Genomic DNA, 20,180 nt, shown 5'->3' on the forward strand with positions numbered 1-20,180 from the left:
ATATTCCAACCGCTAGAAAGTAAACAAATTTACTCGGGCCTCACTCATCACTCATCAGCTCCAGCTCAAACGCCAGACATGGAGGGAGGGAATCCGCTTTTCCTGGAGCAGGTTCAAACGCCAGCCATGGACATTGAGGGCCAGCCAACTAGTGCCAATCGGCTAGTTTGTCTCTTCCCCACTCTTCCTCATGGAAAAAGAATCTTGATCCCCGAGCATATATTCCTCGACACCTAATCACTGACTCCCTTTCTCATACCTATATACCTATAATATATATATATATATATATAATGAAAACGAACCCAATACCCCACTTGGGCATTACACATCGCCATATATATATATATAAATATATAGTAGCAGTATAGTATGCACAAAATCATGATGAAGGTGATGTTGCAAAGTTCATGCACAAAAATGGTTTCGATAAAAATACTAGCAGCTATAAATAGTATGTCCACTGAAAAGGGGGGTCCAACATGTTTCCACTGTATGGATCTGTTTCAGTAGAAACAGCACTAGGTTATTTCTATAATGATACTGATCCGACAACTCGAATCTCAATCATATGAGTCTTAGCTTAAATCTTAAGCATGCTGTTACCTTGTTGAATGGAAGAAAACATGATACCCCATAATTCCCTCCCAGAACCAGTGAGAAATAATGGTACCCCGAATTCCCTCCCAGAGTACCAGGACCCAAAAATGCTAACAGTTGCTTCTAATCTATCTCAAAAAAAAAATGAGATATAAAAACATATGAAGATTTCATAACCAAACCAAGACCAGTTTTGGGGGCTGAAAGTTGGGTGTGGTTTCCAGCCACAAGCCCATAAACTGAACCAAATCAGATTTCTGATTGCCCCCAGAAACTTTCAATCTCGAGGGAAAATAGATTCAGAAAACCCACATCAAGTGGACAGGTTTGGGGGGCACTGGAAACTGCGTGCGGCTTCCAGCTGAAGATCAGACAAGCCAGATTCCTGGTTTATCCTTGAAACAGGTTTTTCACTATCAATCCAAGCTGTCAAGGTGCTAAGTAGTAAACATGCATGCAGCAATTTCACCAGATTCTAGCCTCTAGCGTTCATCCAAAAAGGATTCCACTTACATCACCTCACATAGGAAGTCGTATGTAACAGGGTTAGTCAGTTAACACCAATGTAGTTTACTGAGAAAAGTCCCTCTAGCAAGGCTACCTACAGAACTAGATCAATCAATGGCCCTACAGTTGGACCAAATCTGGATGCTTATTCATTTATCAACTAATGTAGTATAGATATACCATTTCAAACAAAGCGGGTCACAACATCCATCCCAAAATAACTCTGTACATTTTCCATATACAGAAATCAATACTTATGCATAGACATCAAGCATCAAACGTGCTAAAAAAGATCAAGCATCATACAGATTCATTTTATCACTGGACACTGGTACAATACATACAACATAATTGCTTTTCAAGTATTCTTTAGCATAACACTGGAACTTCTTGGAGAGAACGCGATGTTCTGAAATGGCCACCAGCCACCAGAACTGAGTTGGTATTATCAAATGAACCCATGATTCCATGACCTTTCCGAAACTACCTAGCCAAAAAATAGTAACCTTCCAATTGAATTGAGCGAGAAGGTGCCTGCCATTAGAAACAACATATGCATTGATTACATTATTCAACAGCTTAGTCACATAGGGCCAAAATTTCAATCTCCTTGATGATACAAGAGAGTTATAAACACTAATAGTTTGCCATGACCTATTAAACATCGATGACTATAATCCGTGTTTAGGTGTCGCTGGAAATTTAAAAGGTTAACTAATCCAGCAACACTTCTTTTTTTTTTGCGAACAACTAATCCAGCAACACTAAGCCAAAAAAAAAAGAAGAAAAAAAGGTACACAAGACTAGTCAGAGCATTACAAAGCTCAGAAACTTAAAAATTACAACCCCCTCTCAGGAGGATAGGCTCCTTGTTACTCCCTTTTTCCTTTTACAGCTGGACTATATTGCATTTGAACTTCATGCAAATCTCTTCCCGCCTAATAATTATACCATATGGATCAGATTCTCTTTAACAGAGTAGATCCATAAGCATTCAGAAAAAGCGAGCCCCATACCAGTAGCCTATTTGACCCAGAATTAGGCTTATTTTGGTAACCAGCAATTCGAGCATATACTAGTTTAGTTAAGACAAACCTACAATTGATGTCGCCTGCACACAGCCACTAACAGCAATGATGCATCTGAGAATCAATCAATCAGGTCGACCCAACTTTTCATGATTAGCATTTGTCACAGAAACCATTCTACACACTACACCAAAGCTGATCACATCACAATTCACAAGTATCATGTGCGGGTGCTTGCAGTGCCATACACTACACCAAAGCTGATCACAATTCAGAAGTATCATGTGAGCATGCTCGCAGCTCCATAATTTCTACCTTACAGAGCTCTTGTACATCCCTGGCAGCGAAAGCACATCCCAGGCAGTAAAAGCAGTCAAATCAATTAATCTCTCTTAAGTTGAATCCAGAAGGCATGGTTTCCCCGTGATCCAGGGCAGGACTGGGCATCATGACCGGCCAATTTTGCAACCCCACACGTTAATCCAAGCCTCCCTGGCACCACAAAAGATGTCACCACAGAAACTTCATTTATGAACAGAAAATCGCCACTGAAAATCAGAGAAGAGTAGCACAGCCTAGTATAAGGATGGATCCTGCTAAATCAGGACGTCATCACACAACCCATCACTCCATCAGATCAAACTACCGAAATTACGCGTCAGATCCAGATCCGGATTGCTTAATCGAGAGCAGAGATCCGCACGGCGCCAAATAATTCCAAACGGCGACACAGAAGGACAGCAATCCGCGCGCCGACACAGGACGACAGCAATCCGCACGATCCTTATCAGAAAAAATAAAAACACCATGGCATCGCAATCAAGAGCAGAGCAGCGCAGGCGGCGGCGGTCGGTCGCCGTATGGCTGGCAATAATTCCCACGGCGACACAGAATCATCACAGCAATCCGCATGGCGACACAGAATCATTACAGCAATCCGCACGATCCTTATCAGAAAAATTAAAAAAAAACACGCAGCAAGCAGGCTACGGCATCGCAATCAAGAGCAGAGCAGAGCAGCGCAGGCGGCGGCGGTCGGTCGGTCGGCTGCTCCGGCTCGGATTCACTTGGTGCAAGGCGGGATCTGTCCCGTCCGAGCACGGCGGCAGGTCCCGATCTGCACCAAGCGAGCCCGAGGCGGCGCGGCGGCTTGGGGCGCTTGACATCTTCCCTTCCTCGCCCTGCTCGGTCGCTCGTGTGGCGTGGATTGGATGCAGGGAGGAGGAGGAGGAGGAGGCGTGGCAGGCACGGCGCCCGCGGCCCGCCGCTGCCCCGCTCTCCCCGCTCGCTGCCTGGTGAATGGTGTGGTCTGGTGAAGACCGGAGACAGGAGAGGGTGGGCTTTTATAGTTGGGGAGCGGGGGATTCGCGGCGAGAAATTTAGGTTGGGGCGTCGAAAAACTCGAAATGGGCCCGGGTGCGCAGGCAGAGCATATTGGGGGTGGTGGGGATGGATGGAAGTGGGCCCGGATTACAGAGAGAGCATATTGGGGGTGGGGAGTGGAAGTGGGCCCGGATTCCAGTGACGGATGCAGGTGGGCCCGGGGGCGCCCAGAGAGAGAGCATACTGGAAGTGGGCCCGGAGGCGCAGGGAGAGCGCATGTGCTGTGCCGCTCCTCCTCGCCGGCTTTAGCAAAAAGGGGTCAGGGTCAGGCCCTTGCTTTTTTAGGGCTTTGGTAGTTTTGCTTCCCCCAGCTTTTCTGATTCCCCCTTCTTTTTATGGTGGGAGGATCCATCCATCCCTCATCCCTCGATTCTCTTATCTACTGGCTGAGGACTTTTCTTCCCTCATCGGGTTATTTATATAAAGTTTATGAAAAACAAATAGTGGAGAATGAGATTTTGTTAAGGTCATGTTTGTTTGAGTTTTTCTTAATCACTTCTAGACTACTGGTTTTTCGGACTTTTCAAAAACGAAAAGCCCAAAAGCCTTACTATAGTGAGCTTCTGGCTTTTGGCTTCTTAGACTTTTTTTTTTGTCTTTGAAAGATCCAAATGCTCATGTTCAAAAGCTTCCTGTAAGCTCAAACAAATAGGCTCTAATACAGATAATATATATTTTTACTAACAAAAGAGTAACCCTTCTAGTATAGATGCAACAGAAAATAGTATTAATAATGAGTAGTAGAGGAATATCATGGTACTTACCCAAATTGAGGATATGCCAATATATTTGCATGAATTCAATGGCAAACCTAGGGTTCAACGCTTGGTGAGACTAACCAGATAGCCTCTGTCGTAGCACAGAGATGGACCCTTGTTAGACACCGAGCATGCTCTAGGTCTTGAACTTCACCCCGTCTCGACAAAATCGTAGGTCCACCACTGTGTAAAATAAAATCCTCACCTTCATATATACCACCTCCATTCTCATATCCATAAAGATAGCTAGTTCATTTTTCAACTAACCAGAATCAAACATAGAAAATCGGAGGGAGTACTATATGAAAAGAAATGCCAAGGGAAAAACAAAAGGGTATGATGTCATGATATATGTATTTTCTTTTGTCAATTTACTTGGCTAGCTCTTGACCCAAATAATAGGATCGTCAACAATTAATGGAAAAGGTAGCTCCATCAAGGTTGCTTGTGGTATTTGCAAATCTATCATATTGGACAAGATTTAGGACATCCGTAGGAATAATTATAAGGAAGGATTATTGCTGGTAGGGAGTAGGTAGCCCATGATCTAATGGGCCTATTCTACTTCTACAAGAAATTTATACAAATTAGGTGTCAGATTATATGAATCACAGACACAATGTCCTCTTGTGTAGATGACGGAACACTAAACATGAATTACTAGTTTTCTTTAGAACATTCTCCCAAATATCATACACAATAATTTACAAAAAAAATATGTTGCCAATTTAATTATTTGTTGTGCTTCGTCGGAGGTTTTTGCTTAAAAAAGAATGTGAAAGTCTTATGTCATCCCCCTTTGCCTAACTTATTTCTTTGTTGAGAGTACTTGCTTGGCCTAACTTGAAAGGAGTTCTTGTACGAACAAGAATGAGAAATAAAATGGTCGAAGGCTTTCTAGATGCTCTACATCATTTTCTCCACCATCCTTTCAATGTCTCACCCCCTTAACACAATAAAAACTTTTAACCTTCCTTAATTATAACATGAGACATGTCATTAGTGATAGGAACCTAAAATACTCGAGAGATTTTGCATAGTAGTACATCATCATGAGAGAGCACGCAGTCAACAAGAGGTGCTCATATCTTTCAGTTAAAGTACAAAGATCCTCTCCTTCCTATATACTACTTCCCTTCTTATGTGTATGAAGATGGTTAGTTCAATTTCCATCTAATTGGCGTCAAACAAAGAAAATTGTAGGAGTACTAAATGAAAAGGAACATCAAGACCAAAATCAAAAGGGCAATGGCATGATATTTGTATTTTCTTTGCCATTTTATTACTTGGCTCTTGACCTAGATAACAGGGTCATCATCAACAATTAATGGCAAATGTAGCTCTGCAAGGTTGATTGTGACATTGGGAAATCTAGTGGATACGATTTAGGACATCCATAGCAAAAATCCATAATATAGTTTCATTGGTAGCGAGTAGATAGCTAATGATCGGGATAGGCCTATATATTTACATGAAATTTATGCGAAGTAGGGGATGATGTGAATCATAAACATGATCCAATGGTTTGTGTTTGTCCTCTTGTGTAGGTTTTAGGAAAAAAAAATTAATATGTGAGGTAGGAGTGATAAGAACACAAAATCTAATTATATAAACCATGCATTTTTAACTCACCATGATATACCTAGCTTATGAGAAAACAATTAAACTAACGTACTTTTTTTTGTTGATCAATCATGAAATATCTAAAATGAACTTACAAAAATATTGCTAAAATTTATTCGATGTGCTTTGTCCATAGATTTTCCTATATGCATGATTCAAAAAGGAGCGTGCAAGTCTTATGCCGTCTTGCTTGCCTAACCTTCTTTGTCTTTAAAGACGATCTACTTGGCTAACTTGAAAAGGAGTTCTTGTACTAAAAAGCACGAGAAACAAAAGGATGGCTTTCTAGAAGCTCTACATCATTTTCTCCACCACCCTTTCACTTTCCCATCCCCCCAACTATATCACAAGACACGTTTTTAACCTCCCTTAACCATCACATATGACATGCCATTAGTGACAAGAACCTAAAATGCCAAAGACAATTGCATAGCACAGTACATCATCGACAGAGAATAGTCAACAAGATGCTCATATCTTTCAACAAAAGTTGCATGCATGGATTTGTTTCCCCTGGAGCCCAAAAAACTGTGATGCGTTTGGGGGAGAATCTTGGTCACATGGGGAGCCAGGGACGCACTGGAATTCCTTGTGTGGGCACGGCACACGCAACACGGTTGGTTCATGGGCCAAGGAATAAAGATCAAGTGTGTGAAATGAGAATGTGATGCTCTCTGCCCTTTGTGCACAACAGCACGAGCTATTTAAGGATGTTATCTATACTATACTCCTATAGCTGGAGATAGCGTCTCCTCTCACAGATCACTGTTTGTGAACAGTTCCCTCTCACAAAACACTGTTTTGGTAACAGTTAACCCGTTAACAAAACAGTACAAATCCATTAAGGAACAGCACAACCCGTTAAGGAATAGTACTACCCGATAAAAAACAATAAACCCCGTCTAGAAACAGTTACACCCGTTACTAAATATTTACGGGTTCCGAACATAACAGGTTAAAAAAACCCGTTTACTGCTCCGTGCGAAAGCACGGGGCACCTGCTAGTTCTTTCGATGAGGGGTGATACATCGATGGATGGCGAGGTGTCTATGATAATTTTATCAACTTTAAAATCTACTAGCTAGCTCAGTTATTAGAAGTTAAGGTTTACGTACATCGATTTACAAAAGTGAGTATACATACCTACATACTTATAGACGTGTAGTTCATAAGAAAAACAAAGAAAATGGCTTTGACTGAATTGGTTGCTGGACGCAACCTGATGACCAAAAAAAAGTTCTCTAAAAAACAAATAAAATAAAACAAGATTATTTATTTATTTATAAAGAAAAAGATAGCGTGTATGCCTTTGCTGACTCGCGACACAGTATCCTCATGGACGTACTGTGCCTTGTTTAGTTTATACCCAAAAACCAAAAACTTTTCAAGATTTTCCGTCACATCGAATCTTGCGGCACATTCATAGAGCATTAAATATAGATAAAAACAAAAATTAATTACACAGTTTGCCTGTAAATCACGAGATGAATTTTTTGAGCCTAGTTACTTCATAATTGAACAATATTTGACAAATAAAAATAAAAATGCTACGATACCGAAACCAAAAAAAAATTCGGAACTAAACAAGGCCTCATACATGTTCCGGCAGGGCCAAATTTGCATCCATGATTTTACGCAAAAGCCTGAACCTAAAGTGTGATCAGAAAATGATGGCATCGTATATTTGGGCTTTTGGGAATTTGAAAAAAAGAAAAGAATGCGCTGGAAAGACAGGTACGTGGTCAATGATGCTTGTTCGTGTGCTCCCGAGGGACACGTGAAAAGAAATGGTTGTGTAGGCACGAGTGCATTCTGTGTCAACACGTATCGGTATCCAACTGGAAGTTCATCCGACGCGTGGTTTGTGGTCTCTTGTAGAATCTGGTTGACGGAATTATGACGATTATGGTGCGTCAAGAAAACGTGTAAATAATTATATTTTTTTTACTCGGAGATCTCCCTCCTTCCAGAAATAATAATCGTATTTGACAAGAGAAAATATAAATTTTGATCAACAATTAGTTAAATTTGATTGTAAGGAAAAATAATAAGGACCAGACCTGCAACCTGCTTACTATGACCAAATATGTTTGTGATTTCTGGCAGAGGAAGTAGTAGTAGTAGTATTGAGTTGCTCCTTCACTTGGTATTTGGCAAGTTTTTGTAGCGTGTGTTTGTTGACAGTGGTCCATCAGCTATATTGTCTTGTCGTGTGATGATGTGTTATGAAATAATGCAAATGAAATGGCAAGCGATAGTCATGCTTGATTCACTAGCTGCTAATAGTTAGCTAACTAAGGCCTTGTTTAGATCCAAAAACTTTTTGAATTTTGACACTGTAGCACTTTTGTTTTTATTTGACAAACATTATCCAATCATGGAGCAACTAGGCTTAAAAGATTCGTCTCGTGATTTACAGGTAAACTGTGTAATTAATTATCTTTTTTATCTATATTTAATGTTCCATGCATGTACCGCAAGTTTCGATGTGATGGAGAATCTTGTAAAGTTTTGGATTTTTGGGTGTATCTAAACAAGGCCTAAGAGCTCATAGTTAATATTACCAGTAGCTAGCTAACTACTCCCTCTGTCCCGCTTTGAATGTCGTTCTGGCTGTACAGTAAATTGTTTACATTCACAGTTTCTTCAATGCACCCAGACACATGTAATGTGCACATTCAAACAATCTTTGTTGCACCAGACTAAAAGCTAAAACACCAGTCAAAGCAGAACAAAGGGAGTATTAGCTACTATGAGTTGGTTTAGTCCAACTAGTAAAGGTATGTTTGGATCCACTAGCAGTTCATAGTTAGCTAGCTAATAGGTCACAACTATTACTAGCCGGTATTAGCTAGTTTGATTCAACTAGTGAAATAGTTGTTAATTAAGTATCCAGCTAAACTATTAGTTAGATCTATTTGGATCCAAGAAACTAATTATTACCAGCTAACTACTATCGTTCCTTGAATCCAAACTGGACCTAAGATAGTTGCTAGTTAGGTATTAGCTAACAATTAGCTAAACTATTAGTTGAATCATTGCTAGGTACGTATTAGCTAAACTATTAATTGAATCCGTTTGGATCCAAATTCTATAGGAATTAGCTAAATTATTAGTTGGATCTGTTTGGATTGAGCTAATTATTAGCAGTTAACTATTAGCTGCTCGATCCATAACCTATATTGTCGTAGGTGCACTTCTTGGCTGGGCTAAAACAAAACCTTGGTAGGCTCACGTTCACAATGGAAGCTGGCGCGTTGGAACAAGCAACAGGCATAGAGGAAGCATGGTCCAGGCACAGACGATCGAGAACACGCAGGTCGCTTTCTTCTTCATCACAAGATACTAATCAGATAAAATTTAAGTGCTAAAAAACGCCGATCACCCGGAACTTCCGGTGCACAGATTTCTCTTTCTCATCTGTAATTAAAAAAACGTGATGTGTTTGGGTCGGCCAACAGTTAGGTGAGTGTGAAATGAATGTGATGTTCTCTGCCATTTGTGGGTCGTCTGGCCATGGCCCCCATGAACCAGTACATACAACAAAGATGTCTTCCACCGAATGGATTACATGCATCCACGCAAGACGGCAGAAATAAAATGAACTACCATTTGCTTCTCTCTTATTAAAAAATACATAAAGTGTATGCCTCTTCCAGTTTTCGTGACAGTATAATAATATATATCCTGATGACCGTATTCTACACTCGTCCATGTGTCGCCGCCTCAACATGTACTGCTGTTCCAATAACCAGGTGACGTTTTTGGAACCATCAACCATGCTGCATCATCTCCCATGTTAACTCTAGACAGCCATGAACATCGCCCTGTAGCCCTGTACTGCCCGGCATGTAACCTAGCTCCGTCTCGGCTGCGCCCTCCTGTTCTTATTACTGGGATCTGGTAGACTTGAGGGGGTCAACTTCCGAAGCGAGGCGTGCAACATCATCACTGCAGCACATAGTCATAGGGCACCATGTTGCTCCCAGAACCAGGGGAAATGACAAGGAATGGGACAGAGCCTGGAAGTCACTTACATGCATAGCTCAATCCGATGGCATACACGAGAGCAAACTGTAGGTTGCAGACGTACAGTAGTATAGCAGTAGCTGTTAAGAAACAAAACAACTAGCCATTAGTCATTACAATATGACAGGCATGATTAAAAGTTGATTCCAGGGATAAAACCTTAAAGCTGAAAACGAGCTACAACAGGGTGAAAAACCAATGGAAGACCGAAGACCTAGCACTGTGTGTAATAAAAGTTTGAAGTCCCCCAAATCATGCCTTAACGTAAAACAGCTATATGGCATGAGCAGAATGTGTGGTCACGAGCATATCCTAGCAGTAATAAAAAACATATACAGGAAAAGAAGATACCCCCAAAAAAAAAATAATAGCTAACACCAGTAACAGCCAGGTTACCGGTGGCTACCATTTTTCCCTACAGAAATATCACAGCAAGATCCTAAAGCCCGTCAGGCCAATATTTCCTATCATTTCCCCCTAAAGGCTTGGTTAGCTAGAGACCTAGAGTAACTAGCAGGTTATCCCTGGTTCCAGTTATTTCTGGTGGTATGCAGCAGGTTACTGTCAGGACCCAGCCAGATGGTGATGTCTGCAGGATGCTAGTGAGGGGACTCTTGGTACTCCCAGACAACCAAAGAAAAAAGAAGTGCTCTTGTGAAGAAAAAAAATCATTTAATGGAGTTCCTTGCTCTCCCAAAGCAGTGGGGAAGGAGTCTATTTGCCAAGCCTTTATAGATTTCCACTCAATTCAATTAAAAAACAGAAGAATATTCATGCCATAAGAGTTTCTGGAACACTTCACAAACAAAGTTACTTATGCTACAGTTAAAGGTATTTAAGAAAAATACAGAATAACAAAGTTGTGAAAGAAGACTATAAAGATGAATATAATTGACTGGAAGGAACATTAAAGCACGTAACCGCTAACCAGCTGGGTTGCATTCCAGCTCAGTTCTAGTGGAATCTTGGTTGGACTAAAGGGAATTCATTTGATGTTCTAAAATAGAACGGTGTTTTTTTTTCTTTTTGATTTGATGTCATGGGGTTTCAATAAGTAGCATAGCTTCATCTTCCTGAAGTGCCCTTAATGCCTTAACTTATTAGATGTACGATCCAGTTCACAAGAATCAATCTCTTGGTCCTTTGATTAAAAATATTTAAGAAGGGGTGGATTATATGAAACAGAATAACAGATTAGTAGGGGGCATGAGAGAATCTTGAACTTTTCTTAATAGTGCATAAATTTAAAACACAAATACAAAAGAAAAGGAAACCAAAGTATAGTTACTAATTTTTAACATACTGTACTTTTCCTCCTAAGAGCACATGATCTGGATTATCTGTGAGCAGGATGATTCCTGTTTCAGGTCTCGCAGCTGTCTAGTGTGTCTCTAAAGGGGTTGCAGCCATCATGTAGAGTAGCTGCCCCAGGTCCAGCATAGTTAGCAGACCAACACCCTCTCTCTCACCAACCCCACAATAAGGGATAAGAATCGGGTACAAGTTCAATATGCTAAATTTTGCAAATAGCGCGATATTTATAATTCTAAAAATAGTGCGATATTTTGATATCTTTAAATAAATCATGATGAACTAGATGTAGATAGTGAAGGCACAGAGAAAGCAAAAGGAGAAGTAAAGCCTAGAAGTAGATTTAATTAGCTTGTCCTAAACACTATGCTTGTATTTAAAAACACACAGGGAGGATATCATCGACATGTTAGTGAGACATAAATGGGTGTGTTACATGCACATAAATATAAATATATTCCATCTATAAGAAATTGCCACGGCACTCAGGTGTTTAGCAGTCTATTTAATGCATATTAAGGAAAGGAGAAGAATCGGGCGCCACTTCAATCTGCTAAGATTACTAAATAGTGTGATACTTGAGATCTTTAAACGAACTGCTAGATTGCAGTGGAACTAAACGCAGGGAGAAAGCATAAAAAATAGAAGTACCAAAGCCTACAAGTTAACCACAGATATGTCAGGCTTCACTCTGGCTGCTGCCCCCATTTGAACACTATTCATCGCTTCTAGTTTCTATCATCAGCCCCTTTTATTCATTAAATATATGATGCAACATTAGACTATAAAATATACTGCAAAACCATGGTGGACCCTCGTTTCCCACAGCCAATTTATAGATGGGGGCATTAATATAATTTCTCATCAAAACGCTGTTTGCCCTCTTTATATTCATAATGGTATGGAAAGAACGTCTTGACATGTTCACTATGGCATATATAAGATAAGTTACCTCGCGATGGCAAATAGAAGATTTCCCCCAAATTAATTTGGATTGTCAGGAATACAGGATGCCAATCAACCAAAACAAAACTATAAGTTAAAGTTAAGCTTGCCGTATTTCCCATCTTATTTGTATTGCTTATTTGCTTCTGATGTATTAAGAGAGCTCAGCAGATAACTTCTACATTTTAAGCAACACATAATAATCTATAAGACCATAACTAAGAGACTGCACAGTTTAGTAAATACATTTTCTAGTTGGTACATAAAACATGATATACCGTTATTCGTTTATACCATTCTACTATACAGAAATCATGAAAATGGAACTTTAGACCTGGATATGAACCAGGGAAGTAAAAAAAAAGAAACAGGGTATACTGCAAGGGAGTTGAAAAGGTTAGAGTCCTTTAGAATATTCATGAATTAACAAGAATTTCTCGAACATAGGGTAATACACGAATTCATCGGAATTTTGTTGTTCAGAGCTTTTCGATGAACTAATTGGTTGTACTGACTACTGAGCAGAGAACAAATGGTCTAAGTACATACATTTCTCTAAGCAGAGAACATTTTGTATGATAGATTACAGGTATTCTGATCTTAAAATTGCATCAATCATGTTCTTTGCTCCACTCTAGCCGTCTTAACAAATTTTGTAGCAGCATACCTAATGTCAGTGAGGTACTAATGTTTTTGCCCATATTTGCAAGATTTCAGGTACTAGAATTTGCAAGGTGTTGATTTTACTCATTCCACTTGCAACCTAACGCAATGCATGTCATCATCTATTTTGATGTTACTAATGCGAGAATCCCAATTGTCACTTCAGAGGAGAGAAAAAGCTATCAATCGAAGTGTTGGGTAGGCAGGAACATCATAGTCACCAATCTGCGCGCAGTGCAGCAGAGCCTGGGCAACCCCTGGAGCCCTGGTGGTGAGGCCCCAATGGTCACGGCAGTAGCGCACGCCCTCCCAGACGGCGAGGCTGGCCAGCATCCCCAGCAGCGCCATCGGCATCCGATACCTGCCCAGTGTTGACACAAATGATCATTCATCAAGGGAGCTGCTTCGAGAATCAAAGAAAGTGAAGGAATGAGAAACAATACATATACAGTACTAAATACATACAGGCAGCACGCGAAGACGAGGATGGTGAGCGCGGCGTAGTTGCGCGCGTACCGGCGGACGTTCTCCTGGACGCGGAGCCTGGCCTGGGTCGGCGTGGGCGGCCAGGAGTAGGACGCGGCGCCGGGGGGACCGACGAAGGCGAGCGACCAGGACGGGGTGGGCGCGGCCAGGTCGGCGGTGGAGAGGCGCGCGAAGGGGTTGAGCGCGAGGAGCGAGGCGAGGGTGCGCGCGAAGGCGAGGACGTCGGCCGCGACGCCCGAGGAGACCGGGCCGGTTCCGGGCCTGGCGGCGGCGGAGGCGGAGGTGGAGGGGGCCGAGGTTGACGACGGCGCTCCGGTGGTGGTGGAATCGAGGAGGTCGAGGTAGCCGCTGTCCCGGAGCCAGCGATCGAGCGCAGGGTCCGGCACGCTCAGCGACAGCGGGTTCGGCTTGAAGGACGACGAGGCCGCCATTGGAGTGGAAATGGAATAACGCTGCGATACCTCACTAGAGGAAGAGGATTATCATGTCCCTCTGCGTGTGGGCCCAGGAGAGTCCCCACTCTCCAGTGGCCCCGTTCCCAGCCAAACCAGCTGACAGTTGCTGGCCAAACATAGTTCGAGCACCTTTTGGAACACAAATTTTACATCAATTGCACAGAAATTTCAGAGCAATCAGTTACAATTCCAAAGGGGGTGTTTAAAATACCCGTGGCTTCTTTAAGTTTATTCAAATGAAATTTCTACAAAAACATAGCAGAAATAGTACCAAAATATGGCAGCAGGTATATTTCATATATTCTCCTATAAATCCATCAATGGGGTCACATACTCACAAGTTATTTACACAGAAACGTTTGCATGATTGGTACACAAAACCAAGTTTCTGTTTTCCTATGAATATGAACTTATGAAGTGCGTACAAACTGCTTTCAAACTGATATCTTTTTATATATATATAATCTCAAACTGATATCTTTATGAAAACGACGACATGGAGCAGCAAAACATACAGTACAATTGCGGACCTAAGGATCATCAGCCGGTTCTGGCCTTCTGTTCTAACGCCAGTCTGGTACGATCTACGACCCCCTTTAGGGTCGTAATAATAATCTTCAGGGCCGCTCAAAAGGCCTCTGTTGAGGCGGCTCCGGGGTGCGCCAGTTTCATTGGCACTGCTGTAGAGGTTTCTATGCAGATGATTCAGCCGTTCCAGCTCCTTTTCTTTGGAATGCACATCAGTGGCCAGGATTTCAGCTTGAGCCTACATGAGAATAAAAGAAAGAATTCAGTTTGAGAAGGTAGGAGCCACTACCCTTCACAAGACGCAAAGGCCGAGGATATAGAACTGACTTGCTTAGATGTCAACTGCTCGATGAGGCTATGTAGTTGTCTCTCCAGGACCTTCTCTCTTTGTGCTGCATATGTAACAGAAGAAAAGCTAAAATTCATAGATTCATAAAAGAAGAAGCAAATATGCAGCAGGAAGCAGGCATAACTGTGCTAAGGTGTAGGATAATTGCTTTCCCTATTTATACCTTGGCAGAGCATCACAAGATTCCTTAGACGAGCTTTATGAATTAGAGAGAACTAACTTTGTTAAAGCTCCAAAATGAGAAACAATTTGCTATCACAAGTTCACAACACCATCTATTCATTGCCGGCCGCTTAACAAGGAACTGAGCACTTATTGTACCACCACCACCACTCATTCAGATAACACAGTTAGCCCAGAAGGCAAAATTTCGTAATTCTATGATGGAGAGATCTTACTCCCTCCAAACATGAAAACCGAAATTCAACAATTGGAGTAAGCTTACTCTTAGAAACATGAGGTGTAGCCATGAAGGACATTAACACCCTGGATGCGCCCAATTAATGTGCTCATAACAGGGTAATTTCAAGAGAAAATGCCTAGTTCTTCTATGCCTTCAAGACTGAGAATTTAAAAAGAAAACTTCTCCCTACCAAGTTAACCAATAAAAATTGGGTGATGAGTGCTGTAAGTAAGCAATGATCTACTAGTATACATAGAAGCAAGGTTCAAACAAATATAACCATTCTGTGTTCTTCCAAGATTCAGAATATACTGTATCTCTTAGCAGTTGGCTTTTTTAAATAACACTTTAGCAATTAAAGAGATGACCAATAAAAAATTTGCTAAACTGACTCATAAAAAGTTAAATCTGATATTAGAAAAGCATTTCATATGATAGAAAACATTGGAATTATTTATGTTACTCATGGTTTGGCGTCTTTTCTCGTTCACACGTAACACAAACATAACTGGCATTATTTGCATAGGCACTTTTGGCCCCTTCACAATCACATGTTGCCAATCGTTTTTTTTTTAAAAAAAAAAAAGAAAAAACATGGGGAATCCAATCAATGAAAATATTGACATGCAGAAAAGTCTAAAGTACCAGGAGTGGGTTTCTTTAAAGATTCTTCTTCAACCACAGACCACTCTTTGTCTAATGCTTGCACCTTGTTATCCAATAGTTCCTGTGAGGTGGGAATAATTAAAAAAAAGACTCCGACGTTCCATTCGAAATACAGAACATAAGAAGAGTCAAAAGAATAATGTACCAGCTCCCTTTTCTTCTCCTCCAAATCTTTAGATTTAAGATTGATTGCTGATTTAGCTTCCAGTAGAGCATTTTCAGTTGTTCCAGAGGCTGCTGTTGATGCTTTATGTTGAGCAGCTTCCTGCTCCTTCAGAGCATTTTCAAGCTGTGTCTTTAAATTATGCTCCGTTACTTCCATTTCCTGAAAAATTAACATATTCTATTAAAGTGATGTTCGGAGTGGCCCTATGCTTTGCATGGAAAAAACTATATGCAGAAAGGCAAACATAAACAGCATTTCAAAGGATACCATTCAAGTGAAGAGTACGAGTTAATGAACATCATACATACATGGCTCAAGCATTAGAAAGCCCCACACAGGCTGATTGTGACTTCATGATACTCATCGAACAGGACAACATGGATTCCTCGTAAATGAGTTTAAAGTAATTCCTTACTGATGCAGAGACAAACTCACAATTTTGTTTTAAGGTATTGATGACCTCTGCCTCAATGTTCCGACAAATTTATCATTCTTTCAACATTTGTGTACAACAAAATGAAGAAACAAACAAATGATGTAGTAGGAGGTAAGCTTGTTTGCTCAACAAGACATAATCAAGGGATCTATGATGCAGTTTTGCAAACAGAAACAATAACAACATCACCATGGTTTACCTATCAGAATTGGTCAACAACCTTCGACCTAAATCTTTTTCACCATTAACAAGAGCACTTGATTGAGGAGATATCTAGTTCTTTCATATTTAAATGTAGGTCTTGTCCACGGTATCTTACATATGCTTGGCAAGTAGTAACCTCACAATGGGAAGAACTGATGACACTTAAGTAACATGAAAAAAAAAACATGTAATATGCGGCATGTGCTTACTAACACGGTAACACCTAATATAGAAGAGTATTAGATAGTGGAAAATAAGACACGTAAAAAATGGAAAATGACATGAAGGTAAAACAGGGTTGTTAAAAGGTATGGTGGTGTACCTCCAGATTACTCTGAAGCTGACTGGCCTCCATCTGTTTTTCCTGAATTTTGTGTTTACACTCTGATATAGCTTTCTCATAGGCTGCATTTTCTTCTTGGAGAGTTACTTCTCTTTGCTGGGTCTACAGAAAGTTTACAGGATCTGTTAAAGAAATCTGCATAGGAACGAACACTCAACTATCCTAGTGACTGTAACTTTCAAGTAATCGTTTAGCAATATAGTTGAACTTCAACCATTCTTGTAGGCGGTAAACACACCAATACTACAATTGTTACATCAGCTGATCGATTCAGAAAATTTTCCAACTTTGCAGATTGCTGACAAGTAGAAATGTGCATAAGCAACTAGTGTCCCTAGAGAAACTGAGCACCCTAACAAATATTGTCATCTCCCATTCAAAATGATGGATATGAACAGACATCATAGAGGCACAGCTGTTTTCCTTTATATTTTTCAATGTAATAAAACCTGCAGCCAACGAACCATCCAAGCACCTAACTAGATCCAGATCCACGAACTGCGCTCCTGAGCCAGATCAATGGGGCTGTGCAAAATTAGTTTCAGCACTACTATTCCCTTATTAACGATTATTATCATGGTGACCTGTCGTGCTAAAGGGCATAAAAAACGTCCAAGGGGAGGAACACGAAGAACAGGAGCTAAGCCAAAGGGTTGTGCGCACCTGCTCCTTGGTGGAGGAGTGTGCGTTGAGCTGGAGCGCGAGCGCGGCGGAGGACGCGAGGGAGTGGGCGTGGAGGTGGGGCAGCCGCTGCGCGACGTGCGGCGGGGGCACCCGGAGGCGGAGGTCCTGGATGGAGCGGCGCAGCGAGGCCGCCCGCGCGTCCAGGTCGGCGGCGCGGAGCCGCTGGGCCGGGGTCATGGCGGCCGACGCCGCGGCGCGCGCGTCGTCGTCGGCCTCGTCGTCGCTGCCGCCTGCCCCGCCGACCACGTCGGCCGCCCACGCCAGGATCCCCGCCATGGGGACGACCGGTCCTCCCTCAGGCGGGAGAGAGCAGCTCGGGATTTAAACGAGCAAGCGAGCACGGATTCGACTAGCACCGCCGAGGAATTGTCGCTGCAGATTGCAACCAAGATGTGATGAAGGCGTATGAAATGAGTTGATGGCTCTAGTTGTTCCCCCTCGAGAGATCAGCGACTTCGGATTTGAACAAGGGAACAGAATGTTTGAAACGTAAGCGAACAATTCGTAAAGAGAGTGGGGAGAGATCGGCAGGGAGAATGATAGGGAGGAGAGGAGAAGTCACCTCACAGGCTCGCCGTCGCCGGCAGCAACTACAGGCGTCGGCGTGGAGGGCGTGGCGCTGCCGTGCGTGCCCGCCGGCGCGTCCAGCGAGCGATGCGGGTGGCTAATGGGCTACCGGGCTTTCCTGGCTAGGCCTGGAAGCGAGCGAGCGAGCGATCTGCGATCGTGTGGGATGCGTCGGCATTTTGGGCTGGGCCGTATCCTGTCATTAGACAAGGCCTAAGGGAAGTTAGCCAGGCCCATTCCTGCCAAGGATATGATTTCCCTCAAAAAAAAAATGATTCGGTGATTGTGATTCCCTCTAATCATTTCTTCTCCTCTCACCCAGTGCTAGCATTTCAAGAGAAAATGAACAGCAGTCAACGGATCTGATGTTCTGAGCTACTGCTAGAATCAGAGCACACAAGTTGGGGGCGTCAACTAAACTATAGATTCCTGCTGCAACAAGAACAAGAAGGCAGCAATGGCGTGGTGAAACACATAACGTTTCGTTCCCTTTGTGACCAAGGAATTTTCACAGGAATGACACAGAAATTTTACAGAGACCAGCTCAATTATTGCAGAAGAACCAAGAACATCAGAACAAATGTAGTAATCCAATCCCGCTTGATTCATTCAGTTGTATAGATTTGATTTGCCTCAACAAAAAGTCAACTCTAAGTTTACATGCCTCTGCACTGCAAAGACGACGCCGGCAGCAATGGCACCGCGAGATGCCGTGCCGTCGACGACCAAAATGGATCCATCCCGCCGCACTGCGCGCTATAGCTACTAGTCGACTACTCCGTAGGATCTATCTGCCCGCGACGGCCCCGCGCGCGGCGGCGAGCTCCGCGGCGAGCGCCTGGACCTGGGCCTGGTAGGCGCGGGCGAGCTCCAGCGCCTCCACCTCGGCGTCGCCGAGCTGCACGCACAGCCGCTCCTCGGCCTCCTCCGCCGTCTCGGCGCGCCGCCGCGCCGCGCCCAGCTCTAGCCGCAGCGCCTCCACCTCCCGCTCCAGCTCCGCGTTCCTCCGCCGCAGGAGCTCCGCCTCATCATCCACTACAGCACCGACGCTCTTCTTCTTGTTCGCGCCCGCCGCCCAGGACGGCGCCGCGGAGCCGATGGAGATGGATGGCGCCATCGAAATCGATTGGATTTTGATGGGATGGACTCCGATCGGGCTGAAGCAGAGCTTGGCTTGCGGGAGGAGGACGGGACGGGAGGTTGCAGCCGCCGCGCCCGCGCGTTGGTTAGTTTTTTTGGTTGCTCTGCTGGCTGCTGCTCTGCTCTTGTGCTGGTGTATCTGGCTGCGAAGGGGGACGGGTTATTTATCGGTGGGGGCGAGGGCCGGGAAGGCGTCCAGGTGCAAGGCACCGGGGGGTTGTGAGTGTGTGAGGACGGGAGCGCTGACGCGGGAGGCATCAGGCCATCAGCAGTGACCCCGTCGACGGACGTTGACCTGTGAGGTGAGAGAAGCTTCGCGAGGCCGAACCGCCAGCCAGCCAGCCGCCAAAGGGTTGGCTTGGCTCTGGCTCGTCGCCGCTCAGCGGTGGCTGTGGCGACTGGCGGCGAGCAGCCGAGCACCAGCACGCCGGCGTTCCGTCGCCGCTTCGGGCCTTGGGCGCGCGTGGACGGTTTTGGAAGATGCTCTGGCCACGGCCCCATGCGCACAAGCTGCTCCACACCTCTCGCCAACCCTTTCGGTTTCAAAATTTTGTCGCAACATGCAATGGTAGTAGTGTGAAGCTGGTATCTAGGCAAGTTGTGGCATGACTTCATTGTTGTGTAGTGAGTGATCAGTTAGACTTGTCACAGATGCCTAAAATTAGACGTGGCAAAATATGGACGGCAACCAAACATGTTCATCATATTATATTTTATTGAAAAAAAATAAATTCTAGAATAAATTTAAAAAAAATACTCCATTTATTTTACATTATAAGTTTATCTTGCTTTTAGATGCAATACACTCTTAATCTTAGAATAAGTGCCATTCTCATCATCCAAAAAGTCAAAAAATTTGTAACTTTGACCGAATATATAAAAAATCATTAATATTTATGTGCATAA

At 43.0% G+C, this 20,180-nt stretch overlaps 3 protein-coding genes across 4 annotated transcripts; all 3 read right to left on the reverse strand.

Moving 5' to 3' along the window:
- LOC8057505 (PRA1 family protein H) lies at positions 9,366-13,857 on the reverse strand. Its single transcript, XM_002453201.2, has 4 exons — positions 13,313-13,857; positions 13,069-13,208; positions 9,937-10,008; positions 9,366-9,850 (listed from the first exon to the last, which is right to left on the reverse strand). Exons 1-4 carry the CDS (start codon positions 13,762-13,764, stop codon positions 9,756-9,758), a joined length of 759 nt encoding a protein of 252 aa, XP_002453246.1. The 5' UTR covers positions 13,765-13,857; the 3' UTR covers positions 9,366-9,755.
- On the reverse strand, positions 14,054-18,530 carry LOC8069916 (golgin subfamily A member 5). 2 transcript variants are annotated; one of them, XM_002453202.2, is made up of 7 exons: positions 18,130-18,530; positions 17,547-17,939; positions 16,863-16,985; positions 15,880-16,059; positions 15,714-15,795; positions 14,644-14,708; positions 14,054-14,554 (listed from the first exon to the last, which is right to left on the reverse strand). In XM_002453202.2, exons 2-7 carry the CDS (start codon positions 17,841-17,843, stop codon positions 14,255-14,257), a joined length of 1,047 nt encoding a protein of 348 aa, XP_002453247.1. In that variant the 5' UTR covers positions 17,844-17,939; positions 18,130-18,530; the 3' UTR covers positions 14,054-14,254. The 2 variants fall into 2 exon arrangements, with proteins under 2 accessions (XP_002453247.1, XP_021314829.1); XM_021459154.1 differs by having other exon boundaries at positions 17,547-18,020.
- On the reverse strand, positions 18,716-19,421 carry LOC8069917 (protein RESPONSE TO LOW SULFUR 3). The gene has a single exon (XM_002453203.2). It carries the CDS (start codon positions 19,249-19,251, stop codon positions 18,922-18,924), a length of 330 nt encoding a protein of 109 aa, XP_002453248.1. The 5' UTR covers positions 19,252-19,421; the 3' UTR covers positions 18,716-18,921.

The sequence above is a fragment of the Sorghum bicolor genome, chromosome 4, assembly GCF_000003195.3.
Source record: "Sorghum bicolor cultivar BTx623 chromosome 4, Sorghum_bicolor_NCBIv3, whole genome shotgun sequence".
In the NCBI taxonomy this organism is placed as follows: Eukaryota; Viridiplantae; Streptophyta; class Magnoliopsida; order Poales; family Poaceae; genus Sorghum; species Sorghum bicolor.

Coding starts and splice junctions, on each gene's coding strand:
- LOC8057505 (XM_002453201.2), bottom strand. CDS start 13,764: ATGGCGGCCTCGTCGTCCTTCAAGCCGAACCCGCTGTCGCTGAGCGTG. Junction 13,209..13,312: donor CTCGTCTTCGCGTGCTGCCT/GTATGTATTTAG, acceptor AACACTGGGCAG/GTATCGGATGCCGATGGCGC. Junction 10,009..13,068: donor GCTGCACTGCGCGCAGATTG/GTGACTATGATG, acceptor GTTTCTTAACAG/CTACTGCTATACTACTGTAC.
- LOC8069916 (XM_002453202.2), bottom strand. CDS start 17,843: ATGGCGGGGATCCTGGCGTGGGCGGCCGACGTGGTCGGCGGGGCAGGC. Junction 14,709..15,713: donor TTTAAAGAAACCCACTCCTG/GTACTTTAGACT, acceptor TTACATATGCAG/CACAAAGAGAGAAGGTCCTG. Junction 14,555..14,643: donor AGCAGTTGACATCTAAGCAA/GTCAGTTCTATA, acceptor ATTCTCATGTAG/GCTCAAGCTGAAATCCTGGC.
- LOC8069917 (XM_002453203.2), bottom strand. CDS start 19,251: ATGGCGCCATCCATCTCCATCGGCTCCGCGGCGCCGTCCTGGGCGGCG.